A 15,286-nucleotide genomic window follows, 5' to 3' on the forward strand; every position below is an offset into this window, starting at 1 on the left:
ATAGTGTCACAACACAATCAACAAATTGGTTTCTATTTGTAAGTATTTTAAAAATATAACAAAACTTTAGAATCTATAAATGATAAATGTTATATTAGTGTCTATACTCGATTAGTATCTATTATGGAAAGATTATGAAATTTTACTTTATTTGTAATTTTTCTTTTTTGAAAGTAATTTTGTCCTTTGAAATAATTAACTCATAAAAACAACCATTTATATATAGATTATAAATTATATTTAATTTGACACATGATTTGATATCAGTGGGAAGAGGAGAGAGCATAAGAAATAATCATATGTATAGCATTGCCACGATAGGTACCATAAGTCCTTTTCCTCCACTCAACCTTACAACTCCCTTCTATAGGAATGCAAAGCCTCCCGAGTCTCTTAACAGTCCCTTTTTGGCCTTCCCCAAATCCCAATTCTCCCTAAATCTTCATCTTCACTGTGAGAGAAAAAGGAAAAATCCGCCGTACCCCTCCGGGATCAGACCCTTTACTCACCGGAGAAGAAGATTAATCCCTTCATCATGGCCAAGAAGCGGAAATCTATCGCTACCAGCCTCGACGAGGTAGATCGGACCATGTACGCCTCTTTTTGCAGTGCAGCTAACTCTCTCTCCCAGCTTTACACCCAGGCTATGAACCACCAGAAGCTTTCTTTTCAAGCCGGTGAACGTCACGCCATGGTCTGGAATTTCATCCGTTCTCCCTTCCCCTTTTCGGATTTTATCACGTTTCTTTTTTTGTGTGCATGAAATTGATTTATTTAGACGTGGTTTTTGCTTGTTTGTTTTTTCATCTCTATTTATTTTGAGTTATTGTTTTGACGATTATGGATAGTTTCTTGTAATCTGAGAATTAAGGTAATATGAATCGTGATGTATTTGTCTGTCAATTTGGCTACAATGTTTGTTATCTTTATTTGTTCTGTCTTGTACCATTTGATTCTCGATGAAGAATTTATACCGTTTGTGCATTGCGATGAGGGGGTCTGTTTGTGGTGGTTAACTTTGCTAGAGGGATGACTAGAATCGAATGTTCTATGTTGTCCTTTTATCCCAAATTTGAACGTTTCGCATTCATCCTTCGTTCTTAGCCGATGTTTGATGGTTAGGCTAGCAGAACAAGGAATTCTATTGTATTCACTCTAAAAGATGCAACACATAGTTGGATCGTTATGTAATGAGAAAGGTTGTGTCTCTCTTCTTTCTGGAGGTCTTATTCTTGAGCATCTGTTTGTTTATATCTACAATGAAAAGGTTGTTTCTTGTTTAACAGAATTTACAAATATGCATTCTCTTCTTTAGTTCTTATTTTGCTACTGCGATATGATAACTTTGCAAGTTATATTGTTAGTTTGTTTTACCTCATCTGGTGCTGTTTCCAGGAAAAGCTTTATCAGTGGATGTTTAGACAACAAGAAGGTGGATCGAGAGTGACAACAACTGACGTACTCAATTATATACGGGTCTGTTTGCATTTTTCCTTCATTTTCATCGTTTGAACATTTTAGTTAGTTTGTCTTCGTGTTGAGGATCCAACATTGAAAAAATCAAGAGACCTTACAATGTTTATAAGATATATCATATATGTGATGCTCCTTATGTTTTTCTTCTCATTGCCAATTAGTTTTGAGATGGAATCTTATGTTAAATAGTATGGTATTAGAGACTGAGGTCCCATGTCAAACTAATGTCATTTCTTCCTCAATTAATACTAATTTCCACTTGTTGGGTGTTCTACATATTTCAGATCCACAAGTGAGGTGTGTTAGAGTGTTGATATGATATTAAATTTACTTTCATTCATCAACTTATGTTTTTGGGTCAATTGATGATTTAACACATACACGCTATATATATATGTATGTATGTATGAAGTTCTTTAAATAAAAGAACTAACACATCAAAGCCCCCTAACGATGCCATCGCCCTCCTTTTTAACACTCTCATGGGCAATTCCATCAATGATAGTGAAAGATCCATGTGGATGCATTTGATTAGGGACCTTTTGATGATTTGGATGGAAAGGAACCACTCCCTCTTCGAAGAAGAAGAAGAAGAAAACATTTTTGATAGGTTTTTTTACCATGTTATCTTTCTTGCTATGACTTGGTGCAAATGTAGATCTTTCTATAGCTCTTATAGTCCTTCCTCTCTTTTGGCCAATTTGGAGAGGTCTTATGTAATCCACTGCCTTTGGCTTATTGCTTTCCTGTAAGTTTCATGCATTAATGAAATTTCTCTCTTATAAAAAATCACATCAAAGGCCCCCAATTGTAGAGGATTTGAGCAAGACTGTAATTACAAAAAAAGGAACCTTGTGTCTAAGAGTACATAAAGAAGAACTAACTTGTACAATATTACAATTATTAACTAAGAGCAGGGACTTATCTACAAAGGTTCTTCTATTACATCTTCCCTTTTTCCCAGCCCTTGGGCTTTTCCCGCTTTTTTGTAATGCCTACTGCTTTCTCATAAAAAAAAAATTTGCATCCTCCTAGAATCTCAATCGAACTTGAATAGAAAATTACTAAAAGGCACCTCAACTAGAATTGATAACATATTCAAACACAATTTAGCTTCTTGAGAGAATGTAGACTAAGATGTCACGTAATGTTTGATGATCCTCTTTCCTCCCAAGTTATATATTCTTTTGCCTCGAATGAATTATTTTTCGCTTCAAAATGGTCTCCTCTTTGAAATTTGTGTATTCATTATTCTCTAAACAATATTGTATGGTTTGTTTCCCCTCCCAGAGTTGTAGTTGTAGGCTTTCTTTGTTTTTTATTTCACTCCTTCAGGAATTTCCTTGAACATTTGTGGTATCTTTTTATTATATGAACGAGAAGAGTTTGTGCCTTGTAAAAAAAAAGTCTGAAACTGTAGAGGACTTCGAGTCTTGTAAAAGAAAGTTCGAAACTCTAGAGTATATTAATGTGGATGAATCAAAACGAAAAAGGGGACTTGAGATATTTTCCGTCAAGCTCTAAAGGCTTACAAAGAGGACTTACAGTCTAATGAACAGTATCATAGTTACAAATGGGTCTAGAATTATGACACCAGATGGATGCAAGGTGGATTTTGCCGAGCCCAAACCAACAAAATGGCTATGATAGAAAGCTAATGATATTAGTGGAAGATTGTTTTGGTGTTTTAGAAAAAATGGTTGCAATATTCACTTATTCAGTTATTTTATATTGGATAAATTTATGCCCTTCCAATGCATCCTCAATTGATGACACATTGTTATTAGCAGCTTCCTTGTATATGGGCAAAGTTTTGAATCGGCTAGGCTTGCCAACTTCACTAAATTAGGTTTTAGGGGGTAATGTTCATCAATGTTTTCTGTGGGGCTAGTTGTAAAGTTGGAGCTTGGCTTGCCACCTATGTGGGGCTTATATATGGAACTTGTGTTCATGTAAGGCCCCTAGTGATAGAAATAGCAGAATTATTAGGAGAGTATATGTAGGGTGTTTGGTTTGGGGCATATTAGTAAATATTTAGTATGTTGGTTAGGTCTTTTTGTTATAAATAGAAGGTGAGGCGTTAGGGAAGGAAGTGAAGAATTTTGTAGTGTTCTTTGTTAAGGGAATTTGGGAGAGTCTAGCCCTCTTAGAAGGCTTGGGGTTACTTGATTACTTGTTCTTGATGTATTCTAGCATATATGTCATATATTTTCATATTTGACTGTCCTATAATTTTTGAGTTCATCCTTTGTTCTTGAGATAACTCTTGTTAGGTGGGATCTTAACAAATTGGTATCAAAGCGGTACAAGAGAATTATACAATGAGTATGTAAACCATGGATCAGGATGTGCACCTGCACATCTCAACTGGCATGTAAATCATGGAATTAAACAATGAGCATGTAGTCTATAGGTGTCTCGTAAGAGATTTGATCGTAAACTTCCCATGCTCTTCCAGAGACCAAATCCTTAAAGATTTCAAGAAGGTTGGAAAAGGTAAGTTCTCTCCCCTCTATACTCTGCCCTCTCTCCTCCTTCCCGGCAGCCAGTCCTCTTCGGCGAGCACCAAAATTTCAGAATGGAGGTTGTCAGCTGCAAATGCAACCAGTCACACTATTGCATTTGGTAAGAGAATGATAATTGTATTATTGAAGATGTGGAAGCCAACAAAACTATTTCAATTTCTGATGATGAACTCCAATGGACCTAGTCTACTATTCCTGAACTCCTCAAAACTCCAGTTGAATGTTTCTTTCGAAAAATATGTTGACATTGATCGAGGTCGGTTGAAGGTCTCCAAGTTTCAAGCAAAATCTGGATGGATTCTTAGTTGTGACCATTGGCCTTACTCAGGAGGCCACTCCATCATAAGAGTCTGTTACGGAGAAAATCAGCAAGGTTGGTTGTCCTTCTGTAAGATGCTGGAAAGTTTGTAGAAAAAGTGAATTACATCAAATAGTTCCCAGGCAACTCAACTAAGGTTCTCCCTCAGTCATCGATGGAAAAACCAAGTTGTGTAGAGATGGTCAAGTCCAATAGTTCTAACATACCAGCAACAAGGCCTAGAAAAAAGGTCCCCAACCACTTTCTCAACCAAAAAGGAAATCATCAAGCATCCAATCATCCTTCCTCCCAAAATCAAAAGCAATGGTTAATCAAGAATCATGAAGTGATCAAGGTTAATTTCAATAATCTATGGATTACATCCAAACTATTTGCATCAAACTATTGGAGGTTGATCTGCAAGTAGCTGGAAAATATTTTCCAAACCAGAATTGTTATAAACCCCCTCTATGATGACAACGCCCTCGTTAGCTTTGACCAAGGTTCAATCAGAGATGACTTCATCTCGAGAGAGGAAAGTGGCAGGCCTGGGGAAATTTCCATCTTAAACTTGAAAAATGGGACAATATGAAACACACTAGGCCACTTATGCTAAAAGGATATGGGGGCTAGCTCAAAATCAAGAATCTTCCCCTAGATTTTTGGTGTAGAAGTACATTTGAAGCAATTGGAGATCATTTTGGAGGTCTTATAGACATAGCCACATAAACTTCGAATCTTACAAACGGTAGTGAAGTCCGGATTCAGGTCAAGAAGAATCTTTGTGGATTTGTCCCTTCAACAATAGAAATTTCAGACCTAATAAGGGACAATATCTTTATGCATTTCGGTGATTTTTAGACCTAATGAGGGACAAGCACAGCTGTCTCAAAAAAGTAATGGGGCCCACTGGTATTAATTTAAACCTTATTAATCTGGCAGTTGAAGATCCAATAAGTGAGAGAAACGAGGAAAAAGCCCCCTTAATTACTATCATGAGTAATTATGATTTATTCTCCAAAGTAAGTAATGATAATGCCACTTCGAAACAGCTACTAATCCTTGATTCGACCACTGCAATTCTCTTTAGTGTCAACTCGGGGGCCCACCCCCTACAAATTCTAGCATCTCCAAAAGGTTTAAACCAACCAAAGGAGGTTAAATCTTTCAAGCCCCAAAAATCTTTAAGCACTACATCAAAAAGCAAACATCTTTGAACAACTTATGGACAACCCTAGTAAAGTCTGAACTGAATGGAGTTTGTGCTCTCAAAGCTCCCCTTTCAGCCTCTTCTCGAAACCACCGAATTAAGCCATCCATTTCAGAAAAAAAAAATCCCGGATCTCTTGGAGGTGTGTAGCACCAAAATTAGACCTCTGCTTGCCTCAACAAGTCAGTATCCACAGGCTCTCCTACGAAGCTTTTTCACTACTCTAAGCTCCCCAACTCTAATACTATTGTAACTCTGTTGCGAGGCTCCCCCTGCCACATTATCAATTCCTCTAATAAGCATCTTGCTGAGGCTTTAGAATCGCCTTTCAGTGTTAGCTCTGAAGAGTCCGTGGGTATCCCATGTGCTTTTGATCACAAGATTAATGTAGAGATTGAAGGGGTAGACCTTACTGCACTTTTTGATGAAGTTGTTATCCCTCCTATGAAAGGCCCCTCAGAACTGCCTAAGGATCTGTTGTCTTTAGTCAATGACTGTGGTATTATTCTGGTATGAGGAGATAGCCTAGTATTATCTTCTCTCGCTTAGCCCCATGAAGATAGTTTCTTGGAACACAAGTGGCCTAAAAGACATTTCTAAGCGAGCCGCCCTCACAAAATTCATGAAGATTTGCAATCCGGACATTGTCATGATTCAAGAATCTAAAATGGAAGATCTCAATGCTATTTTTGTAAAATCACTATGGAGCTCTAGAGATATTGGTTGGTTTTTTGTGGAATCAGTTGGCTCTTTTTGGGGAATTTTGACTATAGGGAAATCTGGGCACTTTTCCTTATCAATAAAATGCCTTTCGTTATGCAAGCAAAAATTTTGGATTACTAATGTGTACGGGCCCAACGGGTATAGAGAAAGAAAGTTGATTTGACCTGAATTATCCTCCCTTTCCCTATGTTCGGCTGAGTCATGGTGTATAGGTGGAGACGTTAATATCACGAGATGAGCTCATGAAAGATTTCCTCTCAGCGGAAGTATTAGTCTCTTTTTAACGAATTCATTGATTCGGCTAGCCTTACAAAAATCCCTTTACAAAAGAGGAGGTTCACTTGGTCTAGGGAAGGTGATTCCCCTTCCATATCTTTGCTAGACAGGTTCTTCATAAATAAGGATTGGGATAACCTTTTTGAAAATTCCCGTGTTTCCCACAAAGCCGGCATCTTCTTAGATCATTTCCCGATATTTTTAGAGGCTGGTGCAATAATTTGGGGTCCCCTCCTTTTCGTTTTTGCAACAATTGGTTGCTGCTCAGTGAATATAATCAGTTAATAGAAGCTACAATGTGCAATTTCACTTATCATGGCTGGGCTGGTTTCATCTTACGTGAACAGTGGAGAAAGGTCAAGGTGGCAGTTAAAGCTCGGCACTTCTCTATGCAGGCCAAGTTGAAAGAAAATGAAAAATAAAGAGAAAGGTCAAGGTGGCAGTTAAATCTCGGCACTTCTCTATGCAGGCCAAGTTGAAAGAAAATGAAAAATACTTACTATCTGAGCTGGAAATCTATGATGCTAAAGCAGAATTGGTTGGTCTAAATGAGGAAGAGAGCATAATCTCATTCAGAAAAGCTCAATTGGCTGTCAGTTGGGGATGAAAATACCGGTTTTTTATACCATTTTCTGAATGCAAAGCAAAGAAAAAACCTTATTTCACAACTGAAGGATGAAAATGGAATGGTTACAAATTCTTCCCGAGATATAGAAAGACTTGTGCTGGGTTTCTTCGAAAACCTTTATAAAAGTATCCCGGGGGTTAGATTCATCCCCCTAATCAATGAATGGCCTTGCGTTACTCCAACTCAGAGTACAACCCTCATCTTTTAGTTTTTAGTGGAGAAAATTTATATGGCTATAAAAGCTCTTGACAAAAACAGAGCCCCAGGAGGGTTTTACAACAGAATTCCTTATCAAACATTTACCTAGCTTCAAGGACTCCTTCAAATCTTTGCTGGAGGACTTTCAACAGAAATGGAAGGCTAAATGCTTGTGTCCAAGAGAACTTTATTTGTCTTGTGCAGAAAAAAGAGAATGTCTCATATATGGACTTTCACTCAATCAGCCTCAGTACCTTATCTTATAGGGTAGTTGTCCAAGCTGAATGATTGACATTAGTCGTGGATTCTATCATTATTATCCCCTTCCAAAGTGCTTTTATTGAAGGAAGACAAATTGTTGACTTGATCTTGATTGCTAACGAGGCAGTTGAAGACTATAAAGCTAAAAAGAAAAATGGTTCGATTTTGAAGCTTGATCTTGAAAAGGCTTTTTGACCGAGTGATTGGAGTTCTTTGGAAAAGGTTTTACTCCATAAATCAGTTCCAAATGGATAGAATGGATGATTGGTTCTTGAAAAATCTTAAATTCTCCATCTTCATTAATGAGAAGCCAAGGGGTTGAATCATAGCTTCTAGAGAAATCCATCAAGGGGACCCCTTTTTGCCCTTCTATTCCTCCTTGTAAGTGAGGTCTTAGTAGTCATCATCGATAAACTCCACATCAATGGGCAGTATGAGGGCTTCCTTGTTGGTAAGGATATGATCCATCTTTCCTTGCTCCAATTCGCCGATGACACCCTCCTTTTCTGCAAATATGATGAACAGATGCTTCTCAAGTTAAAGAAAGCCATTAGGCTCTTTGAATGGTGTTTGGGGCAGAAAGTTAATTGGGATAAATCAACTCTTAGTGGTGTAAATGTGACTGAGGATGTCTTACTACAAACTGCAGCCCGACTTTGTTGCAAGGCAAAAAATTTACCCATCATATACTTAGGTCTCCTCTTATGAGGCTACCCACGACAAAAGGAGTTTTGGCAACCAGTCACTGATTGAGTTCATACGAAATTAGATAGATGGAAGCGATTTAATATCTCTAGAGGAGGTAGACACTTTGTGCAATGCAGTTTTGGCTAGTCTCCCAACGGTACTATCTATCTTTGTTTTCTATCAAGGGAATGTGGCAGCCTCTTTGGAAAAAATCATTTGGGAAGGCTATGCTGGCAGCAAGCTTAACCATCTTGTGAAATGGAATTTGGTTTCCTTTCCTTTAAAGGATGGGTCTTGGCTTAGATGGCACTAAAGTTCACAACTAAGCCCTACTTGCTAAGTGAGGGTGGAGATATTCAAAGGAAGAACCGGCCTTTTGGAGGAAAATTATTAGTAGCATCCACGACAAAGAGGTCTTCGACTGGTTTACATTGGGAAAGTCGAAAATAGCCTGAGGAGTCCATGGGTAAGTATCTCTAGAGTGTGGAGGTCAGTGGAATCTCTAGCACTATTTAAACTTGGCAATGGTAGTAGAATTGGCTTTTGGACAGATATTTGGGTTGGAGCCTCCCCTCTTAAAGACCTTTTTACCTTACTTTACAGAATTTCCTTACTTCCCCATGGCTCGACTGTAGACCATTGGGACTTTGATACCCTATCTTGGTCTCTTTCCTTTAGAAGATGCTTGAAAGCAGTTGAAATTGAAGAATTCCAATACTTATTATCTCTCCTCTCGCCTGAGAAAGTGATTGATTCCGAAGATCACAAATTCTGGTCAATTGACCATCAAGGTCGTTACACTGTTAAATCTCTCTTGGTACACCTACTTTCTACCGCCCAAATGGATAAACGACTATTTAAAGCTTTGTGGAAGTCAAACAGGCCCCGGAGAGTTAATATTCTGATTTGGATCATGCTTTTTGGGTCTCTTAATAGTGCTGATATTCTGCAAAAGAAGTCCCCTAACAAGTGCCTAGTGCCTTCAGTTTTCCCTATTTGCTTGAATGCCAATGGGACTGCTCCATCTCTTTTTGCTATGCCCCTTTACATCCTTTTGCTGGAATAGTCTCTTTTCCATTCTTAATATTGCTTGGGTTTTTTATGGATCCCTTAGTTCCTCGGTACTTCAACTTCTAGAGGGTCCATCTCTACCAAAGAAGTCTCGGCTAATATGGTTAAATCTGTTTAGAGCTCTTCAGCGAACCTGTCTAAAGCTCTTCTCACAAAATTGTGGTTTGAGAGAAACCAATGGATCTTTCACGATAAGGGAAGACCAAGATCATAAATTTTTCTCTCTATAAAGCGTAACGCGGCAGCTTGGTGTTTTTTAAACAAGGAGTTTGTGAATTACTCCATTCAAGGCTTATGTCTCAATTAGGCTGTCTTCCTCTCTCAATTAGTCCTTTAGCCTCTGTTTTGGTGTTTTCGCATGCATCTCTCAGCCTGGTTTTTCTCTTCTTCAACCAGCAAACTTTTGAGCTCAGTTTTTCATTTGGTTTTCGTTTTCAATGTTGATTAGTATTTACTTCGGTTTTTCATTTCGTGTTTTAATTGAGTACTAAGGGGGTGTCAAACTAGTTGAAATGTCTGAGTGCACCTTCTGATCCCACCTGCTTTTTTCTCTTTATGCTTCTTTATTACACTCATTTTATATCTCTCTTGTACTTTGAGTTTCTATTACTAATAAAGAAGTTTATATTATTAATAAAGAAGTTTGTCTCCGTTTCAAAAAAAAGAATTGGTATCAGAGCAAGAACAATCTTGTGACGAATAAGAGATATGGCACAAAAACAAATCAAGGACCAAATGGAGATCAATGAGAAGGAAATAATATGGGGTCACTGCAAAAGTATTGAAAAACTTAGGGATGAAGTGTGAGAGAGTACTCTGAGTTAACAAATTGAAGAATCAGGAACTCCCAATGAAACATAAAGAGAATGGAAGAAGCAGGTGGGTCATGGGAGCGAGTGTTAAAATGGAGGAAGGATTACAACCGAGAATTGGAAGAACGAGGAGAAACTCAATGGACATGGGAGTGAGCCAAAAAGTCGATTGCAGAGAACAATCGCAAAATGGTGGAAGAAAGTGCAAGAATTCGATAAATGAGAAAAAATTGGATGAGACTTTCGAGTATGAAATGGAAATAAAAACGATAGTGGTTTGAAGATTGATGATGTCTTGGACGAAGAAATTGTTTGTACAGTGCATTGGAGGCGGCAATGTTTCGATAGGAGTTGGAAACCGAACAAGAAAGATGAACAATCCAAGGAGACAAAGAAGGAAGAATAATCCATCGGAGAACTCACGGTCAACAGAGCGAAAAGGAGAGAAGGCTTGTAACCGAAAAGACCATTTGTGAGAAGAAAAGGTGCATGGAGAAAGGTGGGTGGCTTAAAGCCAAGAAGAACGGTTGGCCTTGATGGTAGGAGAAGGAAATATCACGTTGCAGCATATGGAAGATCGAAAGGCGGAGAAAAGAAAGTACATCAGCAGCCCCACATGGTTGGAGAATTGAGTTGGAGACGAACAAAAGCCGTGGCAGAGGAGAGAAAATGAGATGGTCACCGGCGGCCCAAGGAAGATGCATGTCTTGATAATTGCCAAAGGACAGTGGCTTGTGATGGGAAAAGAAGAGACGGATGAGTCATGAGTTTGAATGGGGAAGAGTTGGCAGGCGAAATCTGTGGAGGCCATGAATGAAGAAGAGGATCGAAAGATGATGAGAACGGAAGCGCTGGTTATGGCTGTTATGGCTGAGTGATGATGGTCGGAGGCATTCAAAATGGCAGAAGACGTGGATCTTTGTTGGCTGGAGAAAACGGTGGGGAAAAGGGGTGATTTGTGTGATAGATGGGACCATCAACTTGTCAAGATCTGAGGGCAAGAGGGAGAGGAAACAAGCATCTACAGAAATGCAAGGGAAATGGAAAGTTTTACCTAGTGTAATCCACGTGTCAATCGGTTGGGTGGGAAGAGAATGGAATCAGGACCTTATTAATTCTAGGTTAATTGGATTAGAAAGGAACATGGATGATGATGTCCATCTACGACCCAAGGAGAAAAGCTGGGTTTTACTAATTGGGCTATCCTTCCATAATGGCCGATTATGATGATTGGGTAAAGGCCCAACTTCGAGGGTTATCAAGGGATTGAGGACTAGGATTAGTGGGCTGATTATAAGTTTCGTGGAAGAGGTCCATTGTCTCTCAAAGTTAAAAAAAACCTGATAATTTTGAAAAGTGGATTTTCGGCCAGGTTGTTATTTGACCCAGTAGTTGACTCAACGTGGTATTGCAGTGCTTGTGTTTATGGGAAGAAACTAACGCAAACGACACTATTTGAGAGGTATAGCTCCTTATCCACACCATCCACCATTTCCACTAGGCACGCCGATGCCCCTGAAGAATAGTATCATTCACCACCGATTGGTCATCTGCTACTCTCGATATGCCATAGTCTATAGTCGAAAGATCAACCATTTTCAATTGGCGCTGTGAGGAAGATGGTAACTGATGGGATCCAGCCCAAGTCTAATTCAGAAAATAAGGGGATAGAGGAAGAAGGGGTCCTAAGTGAGTGTTGTCTCAATTTAAATATAGAACCTGACACACCATGGAAAAGTGGTCGGCAGACGGAGAAACTAAGGTTGAGCGAAACTGTGGCGGGAGAAGAAAGTAGGGGGGCAAAGAGATGGGGGTGCTAAAATTTGCTGAGAGACGAATGACCATGGAAGAAAAAGAAGGCGTTAAAAAAAGGAAAATGCGTGAGGAGATGAAAAAGAATTTCTTACCCGTGTGACTTGGCTAGGGGTGGGGCTAGTTGGAAAAAGAAGTAGCATTCATTCGATCAAATTGTTTGGGCTGAGACTACAGGCCCAGTTATTTCATTTTGTTCAAGAGGAACAATGCTCATCGGGAGGAGGGCCAGACACATGTAAAATGAAGGGGAGGAAAGGAGGCATTCAAGGACAATGGGTGTAGGAAGCTAACCTTAATCAGATGGGCCATACATTCTGGAATGGGCTTAGCGATTGGGATTTTCAGTTAGTTTTAATTGAAGCCCAGTTTGCTTAACAAAGTTGAAGACATTCCTTTCAAAGAGGCCGGTGGTTTTTTGATTTACTACTTTATTTTAAAAAAAAAAAAGGTTTGCCAAATTAGTGTGATCACATGTTGTGTAAGCACATCTTGAGGACAAGGTGTTTCGAAGGTTGGAGTAATGTAAGGCCCCTAGTGATAGAAATAGTAGAATTATTAGGAGAATATTAGTAGGGTGTTTGTGTAAGGTATCTCCTTACGAACTTTAGTATTACTGAGAAAAAGGATGCCCGAAGGCTACAAAATACCTCTCTTTCCCCAGACTACAGAGAGCTTAACCTCTCTTTCCCCAGACTACTGACTAGTACTAAAAGCCTGCCCTAGTTACATTCTTTATTCTGTTTATAGATGACCAACCCTCTCCTCACCAACTAGTGACCCCTCCCCTGTAACTAACTTTCATTTGTACTCCCCCTTTTACCCCCTTCTAGAATATTTCAATAGAATTGGTGACCTAACAGTTTGGTTGGGGCATATTAGTAAATACTTTTTATGTTGGTTAAGTCTTTTTGTTATAAATAGAAGGTTAGGGGTTAGGAAAGGGAGTGAAGAATTTTGTAGTTGGATTTCCTTGTAAAGGGAATTAGGGAGAGTCTAGCCCTCTTGAAAGGCTAGGGGTTACTTGGTTACTTGTTTTTGTGGTATCTAGCATATATCTCGTATATTTTCATATTTGATTGTCCTATAACTATTCTTGAGTTCATCCTTTGTTCTTGAGACCATTCTTGTTAGGTGGGATCCTAACAGTTCAAGGGTTCGACTTGTGGGTGATCAACTTGTCACTTCTCCTCCCTTCAACCTCGACCAAGTCGCCTTTGACGTTGTTGCTTTTGTTTGTTTGCTCTCACTTGGTTGTGTTCTCTCTCTTTCCTAAGCATTTCATCCTTTGGGCTCTTGGGTCCCCAAAACCTAACTTAGCCTTCAGCCGTTAGCATTGTCTCATGGCCTCTTTGCCTCCATCACCACCATCATCATTATCCCAATGTTGTTCACCGCCGTCAACACACATTACTTTTGAGTCATTGGCTCTATCACTCAAGTTTGCTACCTTGGGGTTTTCATTGTCCACTTGGTTCCTTCGCAATCCTTCGTGGCATTGTTTTCTCAATTTGAGCTCCCTGGGCTTTGTTTTCTGTCCTTTGACGTTTTATGTTTTGGTTTTCATCGTAGATCAATATTTTGGTTATTGTAAAGCTTATTTTCTTAATTGTCAATTCTTGTCCTGTGCCCACTCTGTGACGTATGTGTTTAAGTAAATGTGTGGAAGAGTTTTTTTGCCTACTTTTTTGATTGGACAAGATTGTCACTTCTTGTCCATTTCTGTTCATTATAGGCGCAGCTTGCTTGGTTTTGTATAAGTTCTAGTTGACCTTATGCAGTATCCTGTGCAAGGTCTTTTTTTTATGACAAGCACAAGCTAGTGGAGAACTTGGGATTTGTAGATTAGTGAAGAAGTGGAGTCTGTTTGGTTGGTTTTTGAATGTATTACCATTACCCTAAACCATTAGTTCTTTTGGTTAGAGATCTTTTATTGGTTCTAATTGCTATAAATAAGCAGGGATGGACTGAGTGGTAAAGGTTTTATTTATTTATTTATTTTTTGGTTGAAGAATGAGTTAAATAACTTTAGTTTTGCTGGAGTTCAACGAATTTAGCGAAGGTTTTTTTAATCATTATCTATCTTTAGCTGTATGAGTTTTCTGAATTCCATTCCGTCTCTGCAGAACGAGTTGGATTACTGTGGAGAGGAACCGTCAATGTCCCCGAGACCTGCAGTCCACCAACATCATCATGCTCAACCAACAATGCAGTTTACAAATTCAAGCTTTCCAGCCTCAGGTCTTTCTGGGCAAGCAACTACCGGACAAGGTAGTCGCACCGAGCACTCTGAGAATCATTCCAAAAGTTCAGTCTTCTCGAACGCTCTGTCTAGCCCTGTTCGCCGAAGTTTGCAACAGTATCACATTGCTCAGGAAGCTCACTACCCAAACAGTGGGATGTCGGGAGGAAATGGAGCCACTCGAAACAATGAATCCAACTTTCTTCAGCATCAAAACACTGAACCTAATTCAGTCAGCTCTAACGACTCATCGATGGACATGCATGCAGACAGTCCTGCACATGATTCACATTACTGATTTTGGAGATCGCCAACCGAATCTAAGTTTTATTAGCCTGTGACAACATGCTCAAGTTCCTGGCTGCCAATGGCGTTTACTTTCTTTGTTGGAAATTTCTTTAGGTCTTCTATCTGTAAAGGGTTTCTTTATAACAGAACCTGAAAGCGAAAAAAAAAAAGGAAAAAAGAAAAAGGAAAGAAAACTGGAAATTGCCAATACCGTTGTTTGTCATTTACTGCTGTTGTTTCAAACAGTGCTTTGTTTCCACCCCTTGTTTTTAGAACTGAACACTATCTTCTGTAGATTGGCAAAGTGTGGATCTGCTGAGTGAGAAATTATAGAATATGGTTTAGGTTTCATTTCCTCTCTCATATTTTCAAAACCCATGGTTTGAAGATGTTTCTTTGTATTATTTGGGCATAATATATGGTACGGATAGGATGCATTTTTTATTCTACTTTTTAAATATTTACAAAACGAGGTTCAGTAGATAGAGACAGGATGCAGCGACCCCTGTTTTTGTTTTGTATTTTATTTATTTATTATTTTTTATTATTATTATTATTATTTTGTTTCTGAAATGGGGATTTAGAGTCTTAAGATTTAAGAAATTTTCTTCTTTTATATCTCCTCCTTCCACTTTTGTATTGGAAGTCCTCATTTATTTTTTTTATTTATAATTTGAGTTCTTTAACTGGACAATCAAGCTTCTAATTTTTTGGTCAATGGTATATGCATTTCTAATCTTTTAGTCAATGGTACATGCATAACTAGTTGAGGCTAACTA

At 38.8% G+C, this 15,286-nt stretch overlaps 1 protein-coding gene across 1 annotated transcript; it reads left to right on the top strand.

Moving 5' to 3' along the window:
* Positions 1 to 319: 319 nt before the first annotated feature.
* On the top strand, positions 320 to 14,858 carry LOC103500405 (uncharacterized). Its single transcript, XM_008463695.2, has 3 exons — positions 320 to 694; positions 1,396 to 1,476; positions 14,104 to 14,858. The coding sequence occupies exons 1-3, from the start codon at positions 536 to 538 to the stop codon at positions 14,515 to 14,517; spliced, it is 654 nt and encodes a 217-aa protein (XP_008461917.1). The 5' UTR covers positions 320 to 535; the 3' UTR covers positions 14,518 to 14,858.
* Positions 14,859 to 15,286: the final 428 nt, after the last annotated feature.

The sequence above is a fragment of the Cucumis melo genome, chromosome 1 (assembly GCF_025177605.1).
Source record: "Cucumis melo cultivar AY chromosome 1, USDA_Cmelo_AY_1.0, whole genome shotgun sequence".
NCBI classification, from domain to species: Eukaryota; Viridiplantae; Streptophyta; class Magnoliopsida; order Cucurbitales; family Cucurbitaceae; genus Cucumis; species Cucumis melo.